Source organism: Phalangium opilio, unplaced genomic scaffold (assembly GCF_054372755.1).
Source record: "Phalangium opilio isolate 3A_F unplaced genomic scaffold, DU_Popi_V2 ptg000011l_1, whole genome shotgun sequence".
In the NCBI taxonomy this organism is placed as follows: Eukaryota; Metazoa; Arthropoda; class Arachnida; order Opiliones; family Phalangiidae; genus Phalangium; species Phalangium opilio.
This window is the reverse complement of record NW_028324147.1, coordinates 5,469,909-5,493,265: the sequence shown is the minus strand read 5'-3', so window position 1 is coordinate 5,493,265 and position 23,357 is coordinate 5,469,909. Positions and strand designations below refer to the sequence as shown.

The following is a 23,357-nucleotide window of genomic DNA, read 5'->3' as shown; positions in this document are numbered from 1 at the left end:
AAAACTCCTTTTTACCTCTGTCGCTATGACCCGCCTCTTCTTTCATACCCCCCCCCCCGTCCCGTGGAAGGGGCAAGGGGGTCCGGGACTTATACGCGCGTCCAGATTACTTACTCTGTTCTCCATTCCTACTTCTAAAATTAAATCTATCCCTGGCCAAAACGCACATGGGCGAGAGGCCGCTCTCTTACCTTACTTTCTTAGCGCTAAGAGGTAAGGCTAGCCCTGCCTCTAGCGGTACTTCTTTACTCTAGAGAAATAACCCAAGAAGGTGACCAGTGACCACCCCGCCCCTATTGTATTTGCTTCCCTTAGACTGGAATTACTAGAATGGTCTATTGAAAATAACAAAAACACGAGTTGTTTTTGCGGCTCCAAAATAGTTTTATTCTTCCTTTCTTTCTTTCATAGTCATTCCGTGGGATAGTGGGTTAGGGACTAGACTCAAAAAAAAAAGAAGCGTTGTCATCGGCTGACCAATTTCTCTCAGCGAGTGGGTTCACTTTTTCATTTCCGGACGGGGCTGATATGATAGCGATCCCAGCCAAGCCTGCAGACCCCCGCTCCGAAAAAGGGAAGTCAAGGGTGTCGAGGGTGAGAGACGCCGAGAAGGCGCCTTAACCGCGCCAGGCGCCGAAACTCCTCCTATAATAGTCCCCCAGTGCCAAGGCTTAAAAGAATATCTATCTATAGGGGGGGGGATTCCCACCGACCAACCCACCCCCAACTCGCCGCCGCCGCTCTCTGACCATCGTGACGCCATCACCCCAAGGATAGAGTTAGACCACTGCCCATGCACAACAACAAAAAATATGCTTAAGGAACTGAAGGTCGGAAAGACCTTAGAACTCTTGACTTCCATGGAAAGATAAAGATGGATATCTTTCAATTTGCAAAAACACGATCAAACAAATATGACTCAACTTCATCAGTATAGTTTATTATTTAGTTACGTCCAAAATTATTAAATGATAACGTGAATCTATTAATTTATGAATAAAGTCGGGTTGATATTAAATACTTTGGGTTATTGCTTGTTTGTTAACTTCAGGAAAATTGAATTTCCTGATATTTCCAGGAGTTTTTCAGAGATACCTCACTTATTGTCAGATTATTTGATTTCAAAGCTACCTCATGGATATTTCCAGGTTTTTTTTACTTTTTTTCCACAGATATCTCAGAGAAATTTCCATGATATTTCCAGTTTTCTTTCACAGGGTTATCTTTGAAATTTCAAGGTTTTTTCACAGATATCTCTTAAGTCTTTGAAACTCCCAGGGTTTTTTTCACAGATATCTCCTTGAAACTTCCAGGGTTTTTTCATAGATATCTCTTTGAAACTTCCAGGGTTTTTTTTTCACAGATATCTCCTTGAAATTTCAAGGTTTTTTTCACAGATATATCTCCTTGAAATTTCCAGGGTTTTTTTCACAGATATCTTCTTGAAAATTCCAGGGTTTTTTCACAGATATCTTCTTGAAAATTCCAGGGTTTTTTCACAGATATCTTCTTGAAAATTCCAGGGTTTTTTCACAGATATCTTCTTGAAAATTCCAGGGTTTTTTCACAGATATCTTCTTGAAAATTCCAGAGGGGTTTTTTTTTCACAGATATCTCTTTGAAATTTCCACGTGTGTTTCACTGATATTTCCAGGTTTTTACACTGATATTTCCAGGTTTTTACACTGATATTTTCAAGTTGATTTTTTTAGAGCTTCCAAATTTTTTTTTCGCAGATATTTCCAGGTTAAATATTTCAAAAAAAAAAAAACACTGAAAATAATTTCCCGAGACCTTTCGTCTTAAATTTTGTAAACCATTTTCACTTTCATCAAATTTAATCAAGCGTAACAAATTTCCTTTCAAAAATAGATATCCCTGAATTACAAATTACATCCTTGATATTTCCAAGTTTGTAATTATGAACCCTCGAATTTAAGTCAACAATTAATAACCCTGAATTTTGCAGGTTTATATGAAGCCCAAAACGGTGACGTACCAAGGAGTGCATATCCCCTCGGTTCTGATATGAAATAGACTGTTAAAAAATAAAATTCAAAATTTTCTTATACATAAGAACCGTGAGAAAATGGTTTTCACGTCAGTTCAGGTTTCAAAGGGGTTATACAAGCCACTATTGTTTTCGAAACATTAAATCACGTGCCCCCTCCCCTTGGAAAACACTTCAAACTGGCAACTTTTGTTTATATTAAAATTTTCATAGATGCACTTGAGACTGTTATATAAAATCTAGACATAATTTTTAACGTCTTGGGAAAATATTATAAGAGATATAACAAGGTTATATCAAGAAGTGATATCTAGTTTAATAGGGAGAAGGTATAAATTCGCCACGTTTCCAGCCTTATCTCCAGTCCAAACGTATAGTAGGACCGGAGTTAATACTCGCCGCCTCTAAATTACAACCAGCATCTCATTGGTTCTTGAAAACTCACGTCTGCGCGACGCGATTGACGAAAATTACGTATTTTCCGACTGAGGAGAGGCGAAATAGCCCGACCTACTTTTACGTCCCCCTCCCCTTGTATTTTGAAAGGGGGACTGGGACTATGGCGCGCGAATATTTAGGCATCTTATACCTTCTCCCTAGTAAACTAGATATCACTTTTTGGTTATATTGTGGTGGCTTTCGCCCAACGTCTGTTGTGTTGTGTTTTCAATATTCTACTCGAGGGTGGCGACCAGGGGATTTGAAATTAACTGCATTTATAATGAGTAAGTTTGGGTATAGCCATATAATTCCTAAGTTTTCAACTGCCGTATGGGCCCATGGTATATGATCATATAAAGCTTTCGGTTAGCCTAGGTGGAGCTAAGATTCCTGCCACGATTACACTGGTGGTTTTAGAGGGAGTATTAAGAATGCATAAGGCAGGTTGGTAAATTTATTTGAGATAACGTCACAGGCACTACGCGATGCCAAGATCAAAAGACTCCGCATGGGCATAGTCCTTGTTTTCGAGAGATTAGTGCTAGTTTTCCAAATAAAACGAACTAAGTTTCTTTGAACCACGCTAAATGAGATCACAGTAGGCGATACATTCGGTTTAAGAAGAAGACCCTGCCCCTTTTCATACTGAGAAGTTTCTCAACGCAAATACGATATCCTTTCGAACCAAACTTATGAACAGTAGGATATAGCCTTATGGTTTGGTCTACGAGGAGAGAACAGCAGTCGGTAGACGCGGATTTAGACTTTTAAAGGGTTTGTGAAAGCTAACTGCGTTTTTCAACGTTAAGTAATAAGATAAGATCATTTCCATAAATTTTAATGGTGTTTCACTTCACCCCTAAGAACGAAGAGCAGCTGCTGTTACGGAGTACATTTGTAAAATACTAAAATTACAGTCATTATAATATCGCAACTTCGTGAGTTTAACTAAGTTACGGCATGGCCTTGCGTCCAACAGAAAGGAGAAAAAATGGCAACTTAAATAAATTAAAACTAATTATAACAACCAATTTGAACCAAACGCGGCCAAATTTGCGACACATCGTATGTACGATCGGATCATGATTGTATTGGTTTGAAAGTGATGTTCAAGATGAAGAAGCAGTTGTATTACTTTGCTGGTAAACAGCTAGTAAGTGTGATTTCATCACTGTTAAACTATTACCATAAGCTCATAATAAGTGTTCCATAAGTTTGTCACTGCATGGTTACTGTCTTGCTGCATGAGAGCTTGTCATGAAGTGACGTCCGTGAAACGTCATATATTCTTGTAACGCGACGCCTGGTGAGGCGCTGTCTTACCTTATATACTTATGCTATCACTATAAGACCATAAATGAGCACTTAAACTGTGTTACTTACACTGCGACAAGTTTTTCCTATAGCAGTTTGTATCAAAGGCAAATAGAAATAAAAAAAAAGTGAGTCATGTGAAAGAAGTCAGAATTATGGGGCGTGAAGGATAGTACTCAAGCCCGTCCCATAAAACCCGCATAGAAGTTAACATGTGAGCACAATGATTCGTTTTAGCCGCGTATATTCCTGGCTCTGCCTTACCATCTATCATTTCTATTTGCCTTAGGTTGAGAATTATCGAACGAGGAGCTCTATTTTCGTAAAAATCTAATCAAACTGGCGCCGTCTATCTCGAATTTAGCAAAAGAACTAAATGATAAACACAACTTCAAGGTTGAACCTCCTTCTTAGATAACCTCGTGTAAGAGATATTTCAGTCTACCAAACAGACGCGATATACTAACTTCTACAGATAAAAATGTCCGCGACTCGAGTTGCTATTGTAAGTTTCTGTATTGGTACTTGTCTTTCATCATTATTAAGAATTACCCTAAAAAATCTACGCGTAGGTGACTGGTGGTAACAAAGGAATTGGTTTCGCGATCACTAAAGGACTATGCGAGAAATTTCAAGGCGATGTTTATTTGACCGGTACAAATTTAATTTATCAAAATTAATCTTAACTGATTAAGTTTAATAGTTAACGGTACTTTATTTGCAGCTAGAGACGAAACCAGGGGTCACGAGTCGGTTAAGAAACTAGAATCAGAAGGATTTAAACCGAAGTTCCATCAATTGGATATTGATAACGAAGAAAGTATCCAAAAACTTAAACAATTTATGCAAGAAAAATACGGTGGAATTGATGTTTTAGTTAACAACGCCGGAATTGCCTTCAAAGTTGGTGCACTGTTTGTCACCTTTAAACTTAAATTCAGAAGTTAATTATATTTAAATTTAATCAAACTAGGGCTCATCTACAGCACCTGTAACTGAACAGGCTGAGAAAACAGTTGGTACAAACTACAAGTCCACTAAAAAAGTGTGCGACATTTTGTTTCCTCTTCTTAATAAACACGCCAGGTTGGTTTAATTGCACTTAATTATCTAATTAGATAATCTTAACTAACCTTATAGCTTAATATTATTTATTCCAGGGTTGTCAACGTCACAAGTTCTGAGGGAAAAGTGTCCCATATACCTAATGAGGAAATTCGAAAACAACTCATGGACCCAAATTTAACTGAGGAAAAGTTGGAGGAATTGGTTGAAAAATATTTGAGGTATAATTAAGAAATACGCCTGATCAGTTACTAATGACTAGAGGGGGTTGACATTGTTATTATATTCAAAATAGTGACGTAAGAGCTGGCGTTCATGTCAAGAATGGTTGGGCTGGTTCAACTTATCGAATGTCCAAGATTGCTTTAAATGCTCTGACATTCATTCAACATCGCAAGTTGAGTGCAGATAAGGATAAAGATATTGTTATCAACGCCGTAAGTTTCAAATAACCAAGGCTTACGATAAGCCTTTGCGGAAAATTACTCTAAGCCTTTGCTAGTGCGACTTTGACCTCTCGAGTTCATGGGTTCAAAAAGTTACTAAAAGGGTCGTTACGCGTATTTATATTAACAGGTTCATCCTGGTTACGTCGATACAGATATGACCAGTCATAAAGGGCCTTTGACCATTGAGCAGGGTCAGTAATATGAACTGCTATTAGCCTATTATACCTTTACAATTAAATAATTTTTTGGGTGTCGATATCATTAGGCGCTGCAGCTCCATTATATTTGGCGTTATTACCACCTAATGTGGATTCCCCTAGAGGTGAATTTGTTTGGCATGACAAAAAAGTTACTGACTGGGCAAGTTAAATTCACAAACGTATCGACACACACACCTCTACACTCTACAGTACATCCTGAACCTTGAACAAAATTGTAATGCGATCCACATAATAATTTGAATAAATAAATAGTTATTGCAGTATGACGTAATAAAATATGAAATTTTAATATTAATATTAAACGCTGTTAAATTTGAATAAAAATCTGTCTCTTCATTGTATTATTTTTTTACATGCAATAAAAAATATTAAAGCATAATTACTTATAAGCTTTAATCAAGGATAGATTAAATTTTAGAAGTAGGAATGGAGAACAGAGTAATGTGGGCGCGCGTCAAAGTCCCGGACCCCCTTCCACGGGACGGAGGGGTATGAAAGAAGAGGCGGGTCATAGCGACAGAGGTAAAAAGGGATTACGTGTTTTTCGACGTCCCCGTCAGCAACGTCATCAAAATGTAGTTGAAGTGTCGAGCCAATAAGGTAATTTAAACTTTTCGTTACGTGTTGGAGGGAGGGGCTCTACTGGGCTATGAGTCGGACTGAAGTAAATACAAACCGTTCTCCATTCCTACTTCTATAATTAAATCTATCTCTGCTTTAATATAGTCTTTTCGTTTTCGCACTGTTGTTGCTTATCGTCATTTCTATCGGCTTTCAGTAGCACTTTAATTAAAATCTAATCATACAGACTATTCTAGCGACGTCTAGTTTGAAATTAACGTAGTACCAGGGATAGATAGACTTTTTTAAGACGGAATGGGTAACAGGGTTATTCGGGTGCGCGTCCTAGTCCACGACCCCCTTACCCGTGACGGAGGGGTATGAAAGAAGAGGCGGGTCTTATTTTCGTTATGACGTTGTATGTATATCCGGGTCAAGTAAACGTCGTCTGCCCGTCGTCTGCTCATTCGTCTGCCAAGTTGGAATGGGCTCGGATTGTAATTTTTGAAATAACATTGTTTAAAAATGGAAGTTACATAAGACATAGGGCTTGCAACTGAAAAAAAACGGGGAAGACCCAAGAAAATTAAAAGTGAGTTAGAATTGAGTAAAAGTCTTCATATATATTACAGCACGAACAGGTTTTAAACAAACACTAAGCTCACAAATCTCCTGACCATTCACTAAGCCTTGGTTAACTTCATCAAATTCGTTTACAAAATCATGAGGATAGTAGAAATTATTGGCTTAAGAAAGAATTAGCGAACACTTTTCACCTTTACAGATGTATTCCAAATCCAAAACACCGGCACCAAATTCACTAACAACCTTCTTAATTGCTATTAAAAACAATTCCCGAATAATTACCTGGACCCTCGCATTTAGACGGCTCCATTTTGAACCCCTGTGAAGACGCTTATCTGTACAACCATAGCCCACTCGATCCGCGCTCTATAGCTATAGCGCGAGCAGCTTGCGTCGTGACGCGCGTGATCGAGTGGGCTATGGTACAACGCAAGAGGGGTCGTAGTCATGGCGACAGAGTCACAGAGGTAAACAGGAATTACGTATTTTTGGCCCTCCCCGTCAGCAACGTCACCAATACGTAGTTTTTGTGAGCCAATAAGATAATTTAATTTTTTGGTTACGTGTTGAAGGAAGGGACTACATACTCGTCTATGAGTCGGACTGAAGTAAAGGCCAAACATTGTTTATTCCGTCTTAAAAAAGTCTATCTATCCCTGGTAGTACTGATTGATTGATAGTCTCGTATCTGCGCAGTGTAAATGCGTTAAGAGACATCAAAGGTCTTTCATAACTCATATCGAGAAAATTATTTCGGTGTTTTTCATTTCAATTGAATCAGTATCTCAAACGCGACGCGATATACCGAGTACTAACTTGTACAGATAAAAATGTCCGCAACTCGAGTTGCTATTGTAAGTTTCGGTAATTGTAATTTAATTAATTAACACACCCCTAAATTAACCTCCACTCAATTCTCAAAGGTCAATTCTCTAACAATTTTTCTATGAATATAATTTACGCGCAGGTAACTGGTGGTAACAAAGGAATTGGTTTCGCGATCACTAAAGGATTATGCGAGAAATTTCAGGGCGATGTTTATTTGACCGGTACAAATTTAATTTATCGAAATTTATCTTTACTGATTACGTTAAGTTAACGTATCTTTATTTGCAGCTAGAGACGAAACCAGGGGTCATGAGGCGGTCAAGAAACTAGAATCAGAAGGATTTAAACCAAAGTTTCACCAATTGGATATTGATAATGAAGAAAGTATCCAAAAACTTAAACAATTTATGCAAGAAAAATACGGTGGAATCGATGTTTTAGTTAACAACGCCGGAATTGCCTTTAAAGTTAGTGCACTGTTTGTCACCTTTAAACGCAAATTAAGAAGTTAATTATATTTAAATTTAATCTAACAACTTAATTAGGGTTCATCTACAGCACCTGTAACTGAACAGGCTGAGAAAACTGTAGGTACAAATTACAAGTCCACCAAAAAAGTGTGCGACATTTTGTTTCCTATTCTTAAGAAACATGCCAGGTTGGTTTAATTCGCAGTTAATTGTCTAATTACACGATGTTAATTACTCTTAATAATCTTTATCTCAAGAGTCGTCAACGTTACAAGCTCAGCAGGAAAGGTGTCCCATATCCCTAGCGAAGAAATTCGCGAACAACTAACGGATTCAAAATTAACCGAGGAAAAATTGGAAAATTTGGTTGAAAAATATTTGAGGTATAAATAATGATGATGAGCTTGATAAATGATAATGATGAAATTTTCCAAATAGTGATGTTAGAGCTGGCGTTCATGTGAAAAACGGTTGGGCTGATTCAACTTATGGAATGTCCAAGATATTCTTAAATGCCCTGACATTCATTCAACATCGCAAGTTGAGTCAAGATAAGGATAAAGATATCGTCATCAACGCTGTAAGTTCATAGCAACCAAGGCCTACGTTATGCCTTTGCAAGACAGTGATTGTAAGACTTGGGAAGTGGATCTTAAACTTAAAGGGGCTGTCCTGAAAAGTGGGACAAACGACGATCTTCCTCAAAGAGCATAGCATAGCATAGGGGGTGGGTGAAAGAGGAAACGGGGTCGCTCAGCTACTCTAAATGGGTGGTTTTCCAAAAGCATTTGCAAGAACAATAACTTCTAGATAAACGTTATCTTAAGTCTTAGTTGCTGGCTGAAAAGACCTTGACCTTGAGTGTGAGATCTGAATATGTAAATTTATGTGAATCTTACAGGTTCACCCTGGTCACGTCGACACAGATATGAGCAGTCATCAAGGGCCTTTGACCATTGAGCAGGGTCAGTAACATTAACTGCTATTAGCTTATTACACCCATACAATCATAAGTTTATAAGAAATGCACCATAAGTATAACGCTTCCTATACTTCGTAATGCTCGAGATTTACAGCTCGAGCTAGTTCGAGAACAACAAGCGAGAATTTAAGTCCTACACTCGGTTTTGCAGTCTATCTTCCTAATTTCCTATTTCGTCTGTACTAAGCCTTTGACACTTGACAGACAGCCCCTCACCAGGCGTCGCTTTACGATAATCTATGACGTATCACCTACGTCACTTCATTTCAAGCTCTCGCAGTAACCAGTGACAAACTTATGGAACATAACTTATGAGCTTATGAGACAATTAACTAATTTGGTTATTAATATTAATAGGCGCTGCGGCTCCATTATTTTTGGCTTTGTTACCACCTAACGTGGATTCCCCTAGGGGTGAATTTGTTTGGTATGACAAAAAAGTTGCTGACTGGGCAAGTTAAATTCATACTTAGAGAAAATATATTGTCTATAATTTGAATAAATATCAGTCTCTTCATTGTACTATTTTTTTACACACAATAAAGAATATTAATGCCTAACTCCTCACAAGCATGACGAATATTTTTTCACTTATTTTAGACACCATTGTTGTTTATTTTTCTATTTTTATATAAAATAATCGCAGTTATCTAAGACCAAGAGTATATTGACAGGGCGTAACTTCTGTTTGTTTAAAATTTCGGGCAAAGGTCGCGTTTACTAATATATCAGGAATGCATACAACTAACAGGAATCATTGCGTACTCATTTTATCAACGTATCTAGGCGGATTTTATGGGAAGAGCTAGACTAATCATTATGTATGATGAATTTCACCTCACGAATAATCTATCTCGCCGCGCCTTACACCTCTAGAAACTCGCGTTGCTACCAACCAATGAAACAACAGTTATACAAACGCCATTAGAATTATTAATAGGCGTGACGGCTTGTAAGTTCTCACGCCCGGTATACCCACAAACCCCGCATAGAAATTAATTAACACGTTACATATGGGGGCGCAATGATTCCCATTAACTACGTGTATTCCCTTTTGATATCTAGAGTTCCCAACTCCTTGTTAATTTACTCTTGTAGTATCCCATTAATAAATCAACACTGAAACAGTCTGGCGAATAAACAAACAGGTTTCGCCTCAAGGTTTTATCTGAAAAACGCGGCGTAGCTTTCCTGTCTCGCCTCTTTTACAAGGTCACTGTCAAATCAATGAGCTAACAGTTATAACCAAAACGTGCGTTGCGGTGTTTGGATCATACTTTTCCGTCGCTAAACTTAATCTTGTAATAAAGACAATGGTGAAAGTGGCTTTAGTAAGTAACTAAACTAAATAATTATTTCTATAAATGGGTATTATTTCATTTAATTAAAATTAAATTTAATGCCACTAAGGTAACTGGTGGGAATAAGGGAATCGGATTTTCTATTGTGAAAGGACTCTGTGAAAAATTTGACGGCGATGTTATTTTGGCGGGTAAATTAAATATTATTACGTCATTGGGTTGGAATGGATATTGGGTTAATTTTTATTTATTATTTGTTTTTAACTTTTATATTTAAGCGAGGGACGTTATCAGGGGTCAAGAAGCGGTAAAAAAACTAGAGGATTTGGGACTTCACCCTAAATTTCATAAGCTGGACATAGACGACAAATCTAGTATTGAAACTATAAGGGATTATTTGAAAAAAGAATATGATGGGTTGGATGTTCTAGTTAATAATGCTGGAATTGCGTTTTCAGTAAGTTTAACATTTGTTATTACGAAAATAACCATTGTCATCGTAAGTTTATAAGATTGTTCCATAAGTATGACACTTCGTAATGCTAGAGACAAAGCTACAGCTTGTTCAAGGGAGAACGACAAGCGAGAATTGAAGTACTACACTCGGTGGTTAATTTTGCAGGACTTCCATCTAGGTCCTATTTAGTCTGCATTACTAAGCCCAAATTTGACAGCAGCGCCTCACCAGGCCTCCCTCGCTTTACCTTCTCGAATCTATGACCTACCTCATTCACTTCATAACAAGCTGCAGTTTGTAACCAGAGATTAACAAACTTATCATGGAACATATCTTATTAACTTATGTTGTAACGAAGTCATTCGCCATTAGACATAGTTTTAACACATTAATATTATCTTGACGGATGTCAAATTTGAGTATTTTTCTTTTATCTACAAAGGGTGCTTCGACAGTTCCAGCGATAGAGCAAGCCGAGAAAACTATTTTCACTAATTATCACTCGACTAAAAATGTTAGTGAGATATTATTTCCTATACTAAAGAAACACGCCAGGTAAGTGTGTATTAGCGATGATTAAAATAATGAGGTTAATTTGAATATTATCATGATAAACTTAAAGGGTTGTCAATATAACGAGCGCCGAGGGTAAACTGACTCACATCTCAAATGAAGAATTTAAGAAAGAACTAAACGATCCCGATTTAACAATTGACAAATTGGATAAGATTATGGAAAGATATTTGGAGTAAAGTTATATTTAATTTAGGTACTCATTAACGTATCTTTTAATTAATATAATTAACCTATTAGTGACGTGAGAGCGGGAAAGCATTTGGACAAAGGATGGGCTACTACAACCTATAGAATGTCTAAAATAGCAGCTAATGCACTTTCATTCATTTTACATCGTAAAGCCAATGAAGACCCTTCAATGGATATTGTTGTCAATGCTGTAAGGTTTTGATTTCAATCTTTAACTAAGTTTTTAAAGTATTCCATTTTATCTGACCTAGGTTCATCCAGGATACATCGCAACTGACATGTCAAATCATGCGTTTTCCGCTTCTCCCGATGAAGGTAAGCCTTGGCGATATGTGTCATGTCATGCTCATATTCATTCACATTTACCAAAGTTATAAGTGCTAATTAATATTTTTTGGGGCATTTATTATTTTAGGAGCTGTAGCTCCGATATATTTGGCACTCTTACCGCCTAATGTCGAATCTCCGAGAGGAGAGTTCATTTGGAACGATACAAAGATTTCAAAGTGGGACGTTTAGAAACAAACCAAGGCTTAGAAGACAACGAACCCATTCTAAGCCTAATATCAATATCAAACCCCGAATTATATATCTATATTAGAGCTACTATTTTTGCGCAAAATTGTCTTATACTACTTGTTATATTTTCGTAAAGCCACATTTGTAAAGCTAGGCATAGTTATAATAAAAAATATTGCACTTACAATGTCTCCATTGAAAACGAAATATAAATCCATTGTATTTGGGGATTCTTAGGAACATTTTGGCGGCACAAAACCGCACAATAGAGCGCGACATCGCGAGTAGACTAGCAGACGACTTTTAGGATGTATTACACCGGTTTATACCACCCTTCCAGTAATATCACACCATGGAGCAATAATAATGTAAACCTATCTCTTAAATCATGACATTTTAAGGATTTATAATTTCCACTCCAATAAAACTACTCCATGGAAATAAAAAACGGTGTATAATTTACGTACACTTATTTCCAGCCCGTTAACTCTAATATTACGTCATTACCTACGAAACTCAAACGCTCTTAAACAACGTGACTTCCCACGAACTCTTTAACCGGCAAATTAGGCTTCAAAATAAGTTTCACAACAAATACTTGATTCATTTTTGGTTTTATTTCGATATAAAAATAAAATTACCCCAAAAATCATTACATGACATAAAAAATGCACGCATTAATATTTAGAATTTCCAAAAAGGGAAATTAATAGTTAATTTTAATTAAGCTTAAAACGCGAACGCGGCAATAATTTAAAAAAAAAAAAAAAGTTACAAGTAAAAAAATTATGAAAAAGTGATAGAATTGAATAAGATTTGAGGCAATATAAGTTACTTGCATTTAGGCCTATATTCTTGTCATGGAAAAGTAAAAGTTTTTTTTAATCACCCTTTTCCGTCATAGCGGGAAAATGAAGCACGCATAATTCGTTACCATAGCAACACACAATAGCTCGTCCAATAAGCCTCAAATGACGAATATTTAAATGATCTTCCATACCTAAATTAACAACTCTCAAAGCTTCACCAAAATTGGTGTCCCAAAGCACCAAACGATTCTAAATTAGCGAAGATCGTTAAAAACTTAAAACGCAATTAAAAAGAGAGGTTTAAAATAATAGACGAACCTGATTGGCTGTTACTAATATATTATTTGTTAATAAGGCGATATCATTGCAGAGGTTTGGCTAAAAACAATTATTTGATTAAGTTATAGGCCTAATTAAACTTCGTAAAGATTAAAGAGGACCTTTAAGATGCACTTACTTGTCTTATGGTATGAATTAAGTGTCCCTGATTCTTTTCCCAAATGCAAACGCAATCATTGGACCCCAAACTTATTAAATAAGTTGAAGTGGTCATTAGATTTAAAACTGGTCCTTCGTGTGCGCGTATATTATAAACGCAAGTTCCCGTTACGAGATCCCAGACGCAGATCATCCCTTCTTGGCATCCGCTAGCGGCGCAGCTTGGATTTGACTGATCCATGTGCAAGGCGGACAAGGGCCCCGAATGACCATGAATAGTGTAGAGGAGTGTGCCCGAATCACAATTAAAAACCTACACAAGACAACGCGCGCGCAGTTATAGAAACTAAATAAACAACCACCAAGATGGCGGCCAAATTCTTAAGCCTTGGTTATCTCTGGATTATTTTTTTTAAACCAAAACTAAATAAACAACCACCAAGATGACGGCCAAATTCTTAAGCCTTGGTTATCTCTGGATTATTTTTTTTAAACCAAAACTAAATAAACAACCACCAAGATGGCGGCCTAATTCTTAAGCCTTGCTTATCTCTGGATTATTTTTTTTAAACCAAAACTAAATAAACAACCACCAAGATGGCGGCCAAATTCTTAAGCCTTGGTTATCTCTGGATTATTTTTTTTTAAACCAAAACTAAATAAACAACCACCAAGATGGTGGCCAAATTCTTAAGCCTTGGTTATCTCTTGATTATTAAATCGTCTTTGGGCAAAAATAAAACTTACTTTAATGAGATGATCTTGACTACCTGTGATGAGTTGATTGCCATTTACAGTCAAAACTGTGATGGGATTTGAATGAGCCCTTAAACTATTCAGCCAACCTATCTGAGGCCTTCCGGAAGAACTCTGTTTGTAACCCAATTCTAAACGTATCTCTTCATCGGGACTAAACTCGCAAACGTCTATTACTAGGAACTCAACAACTCCGTTCACTCTGGCTACGTAGAGTCTTAAAAGTAATCAAACCTTTAGGGGGATTCACTAACAATTAAAACTAACCAAGGCTTACCTATTTTTATCTAAATGAAGAGAAGTTACTCCGATTTTACTTTGAGTGTACGCTGTTAACAGCGTTCCTGTTACCGAATCCCATAACTAAAACGAGCAACCGAAATTAATTTAATTAATCGTTTCATAATCCACCTTATTCCCTTTCGCCCGGAAGTTAGGCTTAGCTGGGGTCCTGGGGATTCATGGGGGTGCCGTGCGTAACGGGAAGAAATTCGTCTGTCGTCTGCTAAAAAAGCCAAAAATATGTACTGTAGCGGACGACAGACCAATTTCTTTCCGTTACTCACCCCCTAGCCTAACTTCCGTAGCTGGGGATTCATGGGGGTGCGTAACGGGAAGAAATTGGTCTGTCGTCTGCTAAAAAAAAATCACAAAAATATGTACTGTAGCGGACGACAGACCAATTTCTTCCCGTTACTCACCCCCATGAATCCCTAGCTAAGCAAGCCTAACTTCCGGTGATAGGGAATAAGGTGGATTAGTTTAGAGTGGATTTAGAGTAGTTAAACTGTCCCCTGACCTCAACACGTCCATCAGCGCAGCCTAAAATAAGCCAAGGTCCTTTACAATTCATGCACCACACCGGTTGGTATTCGAAAGGCGATTCGTTAATATTTTCTTCTTTAAAAGGGTAAGAGACACTGAAATTTTCACTCCGGCTTCGTCTATGTCCCCGATAATTTCTAGATGGGTGCATCCCGGCAAATGTTGGATGTTCCGAACTCCCACCGCCACCGGTGGTTGGACTGGACATACCACTGTCCGAAGTGCCATGACTTCGACCACCCATGGGTGGGAAACTTTGTTCAATCTCACCCACGTGACTCCAATGAAATCCGCTACTCGGATCCGAGGTTATGTTAGTTTTAGGGATGTAGATGTTTTCCGAGGAGTAATTTTGCTCTCGGGTTCTATCGTATTGAACACGACTGAAAACAAAACAAAACGATGCAGAATACTGCTTAGTGGCGACTGCTAGCCAGAACGCCTTAACCCTACTACGGAATTGGTTGAAGTTGAACCAATCCCGTGTGGGTTCTAGCTAGCAGACGCCGTGTTTGAACCAATCCCGTGCGGGTTCTAGCTAGCAGACGCCGTGTTTGAACCAATCCCGTGCGCGTTCTAGCTAACAGACGCCATGTTTGAACCAATCCCGTGCGGGACGGAGCGGGTTCTATCTAACAGACGCCATGTTTGAACCAATCCCGTGCGGGACGGAGCGGGTTCTATCTAACAGACGCCATGTTTGAACCAATCCCGTGCGCGTTCTAGTTAACAGACGCCATGTTTGAACCAATCCCGTGCGCGTTCTAGCTAATAGACGCCATGTTTGAACCAATCCCGTGTGGGTTCTAGCTAACAGACGCCATGTTTGAACCAATCCCGTGCGCGTTCTAGCTAACAGCCGCCTTGTTTGCACCAATCCCGTGCGGATTCTGGCTAACAGACGCCATGTTTGAACCAATCCCGTGCGCGTTCTAGCTAACAGCCGCCATGATTGAACCAATCCCGTGAGGGTTCTAGCTAACAGCCGCCATGATTGAACCAATCCCGTGCGCGTTCTAGCTAACCGACGCCATGTTTGGAGCAATGACGGCTCAGTAGTAATCATTTTTAAGACTAAATGCTAATTATTTTGCAATAAGAGATCATTTATTTAACATTTTTCCTTCTATTTTTAGACTAAGGCCGTTCTTTTAAGGTACAATGTTACGTTGCCTGAACTTTTCCATTAAAATAAACCAAAATCAACGTACCTTTTGGACCTATCAATGACGCTAAGGCATTCTCCGGACATTGCGTCCCAAATCCTTATATCTCCCGATAGACAAACGCTACAGACGATATTTTCGTCGCTAACGATAGCTTCGATTTCCTGATTATGTCCGATTAATTTAATTGGAAGCGTTTCCATGATTAAGTAGGTATCGGGATCCATTTCCGAGTTCAGAATGTTATTGTTATTAGCGATGTTCTTCCTCTTCCAAGAACTCCTCCATTCCGCGTAATGTTTTGGACAAATGCAGCGATACAAGATCACCATGAAGTAAATGAATAAGATGAATGTTGGCAGTGCCAACCCAATAGCTAAAACAATTTCCCCCGTCGATGATGGATGGTTGAAGAGTAAAGCCGGTGGTGTTTGAGTTGATGAGATATCCTCAGATTCATCATCTTGCGTGAAAATTAAAGTAGAATGATAAAGAAACAAATATGTTGAATTTCAATATGTTTTAGTCAAGGGACACATCCCATTCCATATAGGATACTTTTTCTTGCGCATATCTTATAAACTTATTGTTTCAACATTCATTGAACACTCCTCATTCACTTAATCATTTCAACTTTTAGTTCTTTTTTTGTGCTAATACGTCGAACAAACCTTGCTGATTTTTTTACTTCAACATAGGCCTATATGACACATTTTAGCCCGGTAGTACCTGTAGTACGTTTCCGGCTGTTAATATCAGTGTTTCTTTGACTGCCGTTCTATTTCGTTTTGCTTTGATAAGATATCGCTATTCGCGTTTTGCTTTGTAAGATATCGCTATTCGCGTTTTCCTTTGTAAGATATCGCTGTTCACGTTTTCCTTTGTAAGATATCGCTGTTCACGTTTTCCTTTGTAAGATATCGCTGTTCACGTTTTCCTTTGTAAGATATCGCTGTTCACGTTTTCCTTTGTAAGATATCGCTATTCACGTTTTCCTTTGTAAGATATCGCTATTCACGTTTTGCTTTGCAAGATATCGCTATTCGCATTTTGCTTCGTAAGATATCGCTATTCACGTTTTCCTTTGTAAGATATCGCTATTCGCGTTTTACTTTGAAAGATATCGCTATTCGCGTTTACTTTGTAAGATATCGCTATTCACGTTTTGCTTCGTAAGATATCGCTATTCGTGTTTTGCTTCGTAAGATATCGCTATTCGCGTTTTGCTTCGTAAGATATTGCTATTCGCGTTTCGCTTCGTAAGATATTGCTATTCGCGTTTCGCTTCGTAAGATATTGCTATTCGCCTTTTGCTATTCACGTAATTCCTACTAATAATTAAAATAATTTACCTTGAAGTTTATCAATGTACGTTTTGAAGTAAGCAGTTAACGAAGGATCCATTTCGGAAGGATGTCTCATTTGAATTGCATTTGTTGGCGAAACAGGGATTGACAAGTGAATTGGGGGCAACATTGTGATGTATCTAATATTAAAATACATCAAGTTTACCTTGATTACGTTTTCCATTCGATTCGAGGGTAGCTTCGAAGCCACGTCCAAAACAATCAATCTAAAGCTTCTAAATACAAAATAATTCACCTTCCGAGAAGAGAAATATTGTAAAATCCAAATAGATTGGTCCAATGATTAGGAGGTAGACTTTGCCATAAGTTCAAGTTATGATGTTGAAGTTTGTGCTCGGAAAATGAGGATGTTGGAACGCCACTTTCGTCCTTTTTAAATCCAAATGTCGACATAATCCCGTTCCTAAGGTCTTGCGTGTTATTAACACTCAAAAATGAATGAAAGAAGGGTTTAACTTGCTGCGAAATATCAGGGGCAATTGCCGTAGCATTTTCAGTGAAATGTTCGACTAAACCCGAGTTGTATACCAATATCATGATCCAAACAACGAGGCAGAACTGCAAAGAATGTTAAATAAACGTTGTTTTTCCACGAAATTTCCACCATTTACTCGGAATTTCCATGGTTTTCCATGAAATTTCCACCATTTACTCGGAATTCCCATGGTTTTCCATGAAATTTCCACCATTTACTCGGAATTCCCATGGTTTTCCATGAAATTTCCACCATTTACTCGGAATTTCCATGGTTTTCCATGAAATTTCCACCATTTACTCGAAATTTCCATGGTTTTCCATGAAATTTCCACCATTTACTCGGAATTTCCATGGTTTTCCATGAAATTTCCACCATTTACTCGGAATTCCAATGGTTTTCCATGAAATTTCCACCATTTACTCGAAATTTCCATGGTTTAATTCTTACCATTAAACCTCTTTGAACCATTCGAGTTCGGGCCCAAAAATGAAAAAACCTCAAACGTTTGGGTATTTTTGCTAAAATGGGTGTTGTTGGCGTCGCAAAAACACTCGTAGAATAAGGGGTATTATTATAAGGTACAACTGGCGCTCTCATTCTCGTTAAAGCCAATCTAAAAAACGGTTAATTAACATGATACATGTTACAAACTAGACATGATAATACCTAGTTCGTCTCAAAACGGGTCCAGTCGCGCCAGAACCCTCCATTTCATGATCTTCGTGTCCAGTTTCATTCAAGTTCCCGACGTTTGACGAAGTTTTCTTAAGAGTATGTTTGCATTCTTCAACTTCTAAACGTCTGATATCGATGGATAAAACGGTTATGAAGAAAACCATTTGAAGGAAGAAATCGGACAAAAGTCCAACAACGGCGAAGAGACAAAACTCTTGAATAGCGGGAACGAAAGTGAAAAAGGAAACCGCCAAGAGTGCCAATTCCGCGAAAAGATTTTTCGTGATGGACAAGCCTTCTTTACTCAAACCCTGAGCGACTCTTATCTTGACGTCCAAATTAACCGGGGTTGATACCACTGATTTTGTTAAAACTAACATGTTTTCCAAGCCAATAACAACCACTAAGTACGGTAAGATTTCACTAAACGAGAGGCTAAAAGATACAAATCGAAACCAGGTTTTAACAAGAGCAAAAAAGTCAGTTTCGCAATACTCCGTGTGGTTTCCAATGTGCCGCGACTATAGTCTTTTAAGTTTATAAGATATGTTCCTTCCATAAGTATGACTCTAACTATACTTCTTAATGCTAGAGACTTACTGAAAGCATGAAGTGATACCTAGTTTATTAGGGAGAAGGTCAAGAAGTTATATCTAGTATCTCAGAGAGAAGGTATAAATTCGCCAGATTTCCAGCTTTATCTCCAGTCCAAACGTATAGTAGGTCCAGAGTTAATCCCCGTCTCTAAATTACAACCAGCGTATATCTCATTGGTTCTTGAAAACTCACGTCAGCGCGACGACGCGAGTGAGGAAAATTTCCGACTGAGGAGAGTAGGCGAAATAGCCCGGCGCCTCCTTTTACGCCTTCCCTTGTATTTTGAAAGGGGGACTGGGACTATGGCGCGCGAATACAAAGGCATCTTATATCTTCTCTCTGAGATACTGATATAACTTCTTGGTGATATCTAGTTTATTAGGGAGAAGGTATAAGATGCCTTAGTTTTCGCGCGCCATAGTCGCAGTCCCCCTTTCAAAATACAAGGGGGGGGGGACGTAAAAGGAGGCCGGGCTATTTCGCTACACTCTCCTCAGTCGGAAAATATGACTGTAATTTTCGTACTCATTCGCGTCGCGCTGACGTGAGTTTTCAAGAACCAATGAGATGCTGGCTGGTTGTAATTTAGAGGCGGCGGCGGGGATTAACTCCGGACCTACTATACGTTTGGACTGGAGATAAAGCTAGAAATGTGGAGGCGAATTTATACCTACTCCCTAATAAACTAGATATCACTTCTTGCTGAGAGCTAGTTCGAGAACGACGCCTAAATTAACTACACGCGGTTTTGCAGTCTACCTTCTTATTTAGGCTCAAATACACCTTTGACAGCGCCTCACCAGGCGTTGCCTTACGAGAATCTGTGACATTTACACCAGGCGTCGCTTTACCTCGAATCTATGGCCTACGTCACGAACTACGTCACTTCATGACAAGCTCTCTCAGTAACCAGTGACAAACTTTTGGAACATATCTTATGAAGCATGTGTATAGGAAAAACTGGTTCTGAAGTCGTAAAACTGGTGGGTCAGGAACATCATAACACTAACCAACTAACTAACTAACTGGGTATCAGCCCATAACTCCGTTTGTTAATAAATAACCACACAGAGTAAAACCTCCAAAATTATTTATAATTCACTAAAATAACTCAATTTGTTTTTTACCTGCCATTTAAGTTTGGATTTAAACCAAACCAGACACAGAGACCAACTGACATCAATAATGACATCATAACAGTAAAGACAGCGCTGATGGCCAAAGCCCATTTGTATTTCACCAAGTCTATTTTACCTAAAAACATAATCATTCATTATTCACACTTCTCTATTTTAGGCCTTTTTGGTTTTGCGCTCTTTAGAGCTGGAAAACGATTGTTCCGTCCCCTTCCGGCTGGGCGCCTCCCCCCCCCCCTATTTTTTGGTGTGACCTGACGCGTTTTGTTATAAATCAAGTTCCCGCTTTTCAAATTTACTTCGAATTTTTCACTCAAAATTCTCTTCTATTTCACGTTACACCTCATAGGTGGCGTAGTGTAATTTATCTCAAACGAAATTATTTTTCTGCTACACCGAGAACCGATCCCGCGACCTCCTTATCTATACTTGACGCCAATGTTGACGCGTTAGCCGTCTGTGCAACGGCCGCTTACTACATAGCTCGAGTTATTCTGTTTAAGAAAAGAGAGGGGAAGGATCTGGATCCCCCTCCCGACGCGCGCCACTACCTAGCGGGAGCGGAGAGAGAGAGAGAATAGAGGGACTCCCCCTCCCTGGGGTTGCGCTAGCATAGACAATTTTATCTAGCCTTAGCCGAGCATTGTTAGCGCGGCGTGCTCCAGCGCTGTGCAGTGTGCAACGCGCAATTATTTTTTTTTTTTTTTTTGCCAATTTATAATTATTACATAAAATTTTTAATCCTAGGCAAGATTAAATTAAATTAAATTTCTACTTGGAACTTAAACATTACCACTCACTAATATAATCATATCAATAAATATAATAATAAAATTCAATAATACTAATTCTAGTCACAAGAGGTCGCCAACGCAAAAACGTTAATATGGCCGGAACCATCTTGTTTTTCTCTAAACTTACGGACTGAAAAATAGATATAAAGACAAAGGATGATGTAAGTAACACCCAGAGGTATGAACTCGGCCATGGTGTGATTAAATTAAATTTCTACTTGGAACTTAAACATTACCACTCACTAATATAATCATATCAATAAACATTATAAAAATTTAATAATACTAATTCTAGTCACTAGAGGTCGCCAACGCAAAAACGTTAATATGGCCGGAACCATCTTGTTTTTCTCTAAACTTACGGACTGAAAAATAGATATAAAGACAAAGGATGATGTAAGTAACACCCAGAGGTATGAACTCGGCCATGGTGTAATTATCTTCAAAGTAAATGTGCGTAACACTGTTTTCATCCCAAAGTTTCTCTTTTGTAACAGGTTGACTCGAGGGAAACTTTTCTAAGAGATGATCTTTTAATGCTAGAGTGTAACTGCAATTACGAAACGATACAAATTAATAAAATTACTATTTAAAACGTTAATTAAAGCTTAATTACTTACTTAACACGTAAAGAACTATAGATAATTGTTACTGAATAGGTCAAAACTCTTTGACGAGTACGGACCAAGAATTTCTTAATTCCACTTTCTTTCCAAGGAACACCAAAAAGAATTTCTACAATTTTTTAAATGAATAATTAAGAATTAAATTAATTTAATTAAAATTAAACTAATTAACTTTATAATTACCCCGAAAACCAGTTGGATCCGTCAATTTCCCGTGTCTTTCAAAAATAGACTTTAAAAGATTACTATCCTCTTGAAATCTAAATAAGCCAATTAATCCTTCATTAATTAACTTAATTAGTATTTAAACATTGCGGCTCGTACTTATTAATATTATTATTCCAAATTGCGGCGGGAGAAACCATAAGGCACCCATATTGAGGAAGATAATCTTTAACAGATTTTTGTAACGTTTCGTCAACTTGAAGACAAAGTTGGCTTAACGAAACCAATCCTTTACTCCTTTACAATTAAATATAATTAATCCTTTCAATTATAAAATTAATCATTTAATAGTTTAGTTTACCCATCTAAAAACTGGAAATTATTAACAGACTCGACAATCCTAAAAACCTCCGCTAAAGGTGCACGGAAAGAGTCTGTTAAAACCAAATCATCTTGCCAAGGTGATACGGATGTTTTAATAAAGATTTGTTGAATGTAAGCGAAAGGAGCGGCTTGAAACTTAAATTAATTAAGATTAACCATAACAATGATTATCTTATTATTTATTAGTCTTAATTAATTTAAAAGTTAAACTTAAACTAACCCATCTAGGAGCTCTACTTTGAACATCTTCCGAATCAAATTTATCAGTTTGTGGGGATGCAAATGGGCTTGTAAACCTTTGGGATGAGTTGCCAAGAATGGGTTGATAACGTAAAGGATAACTATAACAATTTATTTGAATGCAATTAACAAGAATGATTAGAAAGCTAGGGTTGAGTTGATACAAAATATTTGAACTTTATAGACTAATGTCACCCCATGTTATTTCCCCATAGAGCTTAATACAGTCAAAGGCAGAGGACTGCCATTACCCTATTTGAACTTTATAGACTAATGGCACCCCATGTTATTTCCCCATAGAGCTTAATACAGTCAAAGGCAGAGGACTGCCATTACCCTATTATATATCATGAGTTGATACAAAATATTTGAAGTTTATAACTTACCAACAAAATGATGCTATAACTAGAGTAAGTAGAATGACTGAATAAGGATGGCTAGCGCAGAATAGACCATGTTTATAATACAAATTAGCTATTTTATCGCGAAAAGCCCCCGAAGTGTTGCTATTGCGGTTTGAACTTGCCATACTCCGTTTTTGCCGTTTTTAAAGTTCATTAACGATAGAATAGTATGTGTACACGCATTTTTATCAAGATAAACTTGTTGTAATATTATTATATAATCATTATATCTAATTAATTACGTGAAATCAATAATAATCTCATTGAAATTTCCTGAAAAAGCCCTTCAAGGGGTTGAAGTTCAAGGTCGAAAACATATAAGTTGGTTGGCACTTTTCCGACAATAATTCACATTAAATAAAATATAAATTAATAGACTGGCTTACATAATATATAATCGTACTTAAGAAAATTTAAAATTACACTTATATTTTAATTGCCATACTTATATCATCACAAATCACGATTACTGGTACTTCAAATTTCGCAAGTGAGAAATTTCAAGCCTTGCCAGAAGCACATGCACGA

At 37.7% G+C, this 23,357-nt stretch overlaps 5 protein-coding genes across 5 annotated transcripts in view; 3 read left to right on the top strand and 2 right to left on the bottom strand.

Moving 5' to 3' along the window:
- LOC149710050 (BMP and activin membrane-bound inhibitor homolog) overlaps positions 1-12,227 on the bottom strand; it is a 68,754-nt gene extending 56,527 nt beyond the window's left edge. The window contains exon 1 of the mRNA XM_089858820.1: positions 12,155-12,227. Coding sequence (XP_089714946.1) covers positions 12,155-12,212 — 58 coding nt within the window. The 5' untranslated portion in view covers positions 12,213-12,227. The remainder of the gene's footprint in view (positions 1-12,154) is intronic.
- LOC149710053 (carbonyl reductase [NADPH] 1-like) lies at positions 4,112-5,880 on the top strand. Its single transcript, XM_089858841.1, has 8 exons — positions 4,112-4,271; positions 4,339-4,420; positions 4,491-4,669; positions 4,740-4,852; positions 4,927-5,052; positions 5,127-5,268; positions 5,408-5,471; positions 5,546-5,880. The coding sequence occupies exons 1-8, from the start codon at positions 4,248-4,250 to the stop codon at positions 5,647-5,649; spliced, it is 834 nt and encodes a 277-aa protein (XP_089714967.1). The 5' UTR covers positions 4,112-4,247; the 3' UTR covers positions 5,650-5,880.
- On the top strand, positions 7,441-9,497 carry LOC149710052 (carbonyl reductase [NADPH] 3-like). Its single transcript, XM_089858853.1, has 8 exons — positions 7,441-7,501; positions 7,615-7,696; positions 7,764-7,942; positions 8,021-8,133; positions 8,203-8,328; positions 8,384-8,525; positions 8,847-8,910; positions 9,285-9,497. The coding sequence occupies exons 1-8, from the start codon at positions 7,478-7,480 to the stop codon at positions 9,386-9,388; spliced, it is 834 nt and encodes a 277-aa protein (XP_089714979.1). The 5' UTR covers positions 7,441-7,477; the 3' UTR covers positions 9,389-9,497.
- On the top strand, positions 10,110-12,150 carry LOC149710051 (carbonyl reductase [NADPH] 1-like). Its single transcript, XM_089858865.1, has 8 exons — positions 10,110-10,258; positions 10,338-10,419; positions 10,507-10,685; positions 11,128-11,240; positions 11,308-11,433; positions 11,499-11,640; positions 11,702-11,765; positions 11,866-12,150. The coding sequence occupies exons 1-8, from the start codon at positions 10,241-10,243 to the stop codon at positions 11,967-11,969; spliced, it is 828 nt and encodes a 275-aa protein (XP_089714991.1). The 5' UTR covers positions 10,110-10,240; the 3' UTR covers positions 11,970-12,150.
- Positions 12,228-12,564: 337 nt separating the features above from the next.
- Positions 12,565-23,322, bottom strand: SCAP (SREBP cleavage activating protein). The gene is made up of 19 exons (XM_089858693.1): positions 22,812-23,322; positions 22,406-22,526; positions 22,163-22,320; positions 21,961-22,098; positions 21,820-21,896; positions 21,631-21,745; positions 21,373-21,560; positions 20,208-20,334; positions 18,475-18,918; positions 18,256-18,421; positions 17,566-17,888; positions 17,316-17,449; positions 16,009-16,426; positions 14,772-15,180; positions 14,250-14,335; positions 13,964-14,189; positions 13,236-13,529; positions 13,097-13,156; positions 12,565-13,027 (listed from the first exon to the last, which is right to left on the bottom strand). The coding sequence occupies exons 1-19, from the start codon at positions 22,952-22,954 to the stop codon at positions 12,851-12,853; spliced, it is 3,804 nt and encodes a 1,267-aa protein (XP_089714819.1). The 5' UTR covers positions 22,955-23,322; the 3' UTR covers positions 12,565-12,850.
- Between the last annotated feature and the right edge of the window lie 35 nt (positions 23,323-23,357).

Bases quoted from the DNA above. Each gene is read 5' to 3' on its own strand.
- LOC149710053 (XM_089858841.1), top strand. From the start codon at position 4,248: ATGTCCGCGACTCGAGTTGCTATT. The intron at 4,272-4,338 runs GTAAGTTTCTGT...ATCTACGCGTAG, and splicing joins CCGCGACTCGAGTTGCTATT to GTGACTGGTGGTAACAAAGG. The intron at 5,053-5,126 runs GTATAATTAAGA...TATTCAAAATAG, and splicing joins TTGGTTGAAAAATATTTGAG to TGACGTAAGAGCTGGCGTTC.
- LOC149710052 (XM_089858853.1), top strand. From the start codon at position 7,478: ATGTCCGCAACTCGAGTTGCTATT. The intron at 7,697-7,763 runs GTACAAATTTAA...CTTTATTTGCAG, and splicing joins GGGCGATGTTTATTTGACCG to CTAGAGACGAAACCAGGGGT. The intron at 8,526-8,846 runs GTAAGTTCATAG...TGAATCTTACAG, and splicing joins AAGATATCGTCATCAACGCT to GTTCACCCTGGTCACGTCGA.
- LOC149710051 (XM_089858865.1), top strand. The intron at 10,420-10,506 runs GTAAATTAAATA...TTTATATTTAAG, and splicing joins CGGCGATGTTATTTTGGCGG to CGAGGGACGTTATCAGGGGT. The intron at 11,241-11,307 runs GTAAGTGTGTAT...ATAAACTTAAAG, and splicing joins ATACTAAAGAAACACGCCAG to GGTTGTCAATATAACGAGCG.
- SCAP (XM_089858693.1), bottom strand. From the start codon at position 22,954: ATGGCAAGTTCAAACCGCAATAGCAACACTTCGGGGGCTTTTCGCGAT. The intron at 17,889-18,255 runs GTAAGAATTAAA...CATTCTTTGCAG, and splicing joins TGGTTCAAAGAGGTTTAATG to TTCTGCCTCGTTGTTTGGAT. The intron at 17,450-17,565 runs GTGAATTATTTT...TTTTAATATTAG, and splicing joins AATATTTCTCTTCTCGGAAG to ATACATCACAATGTTGCCCC.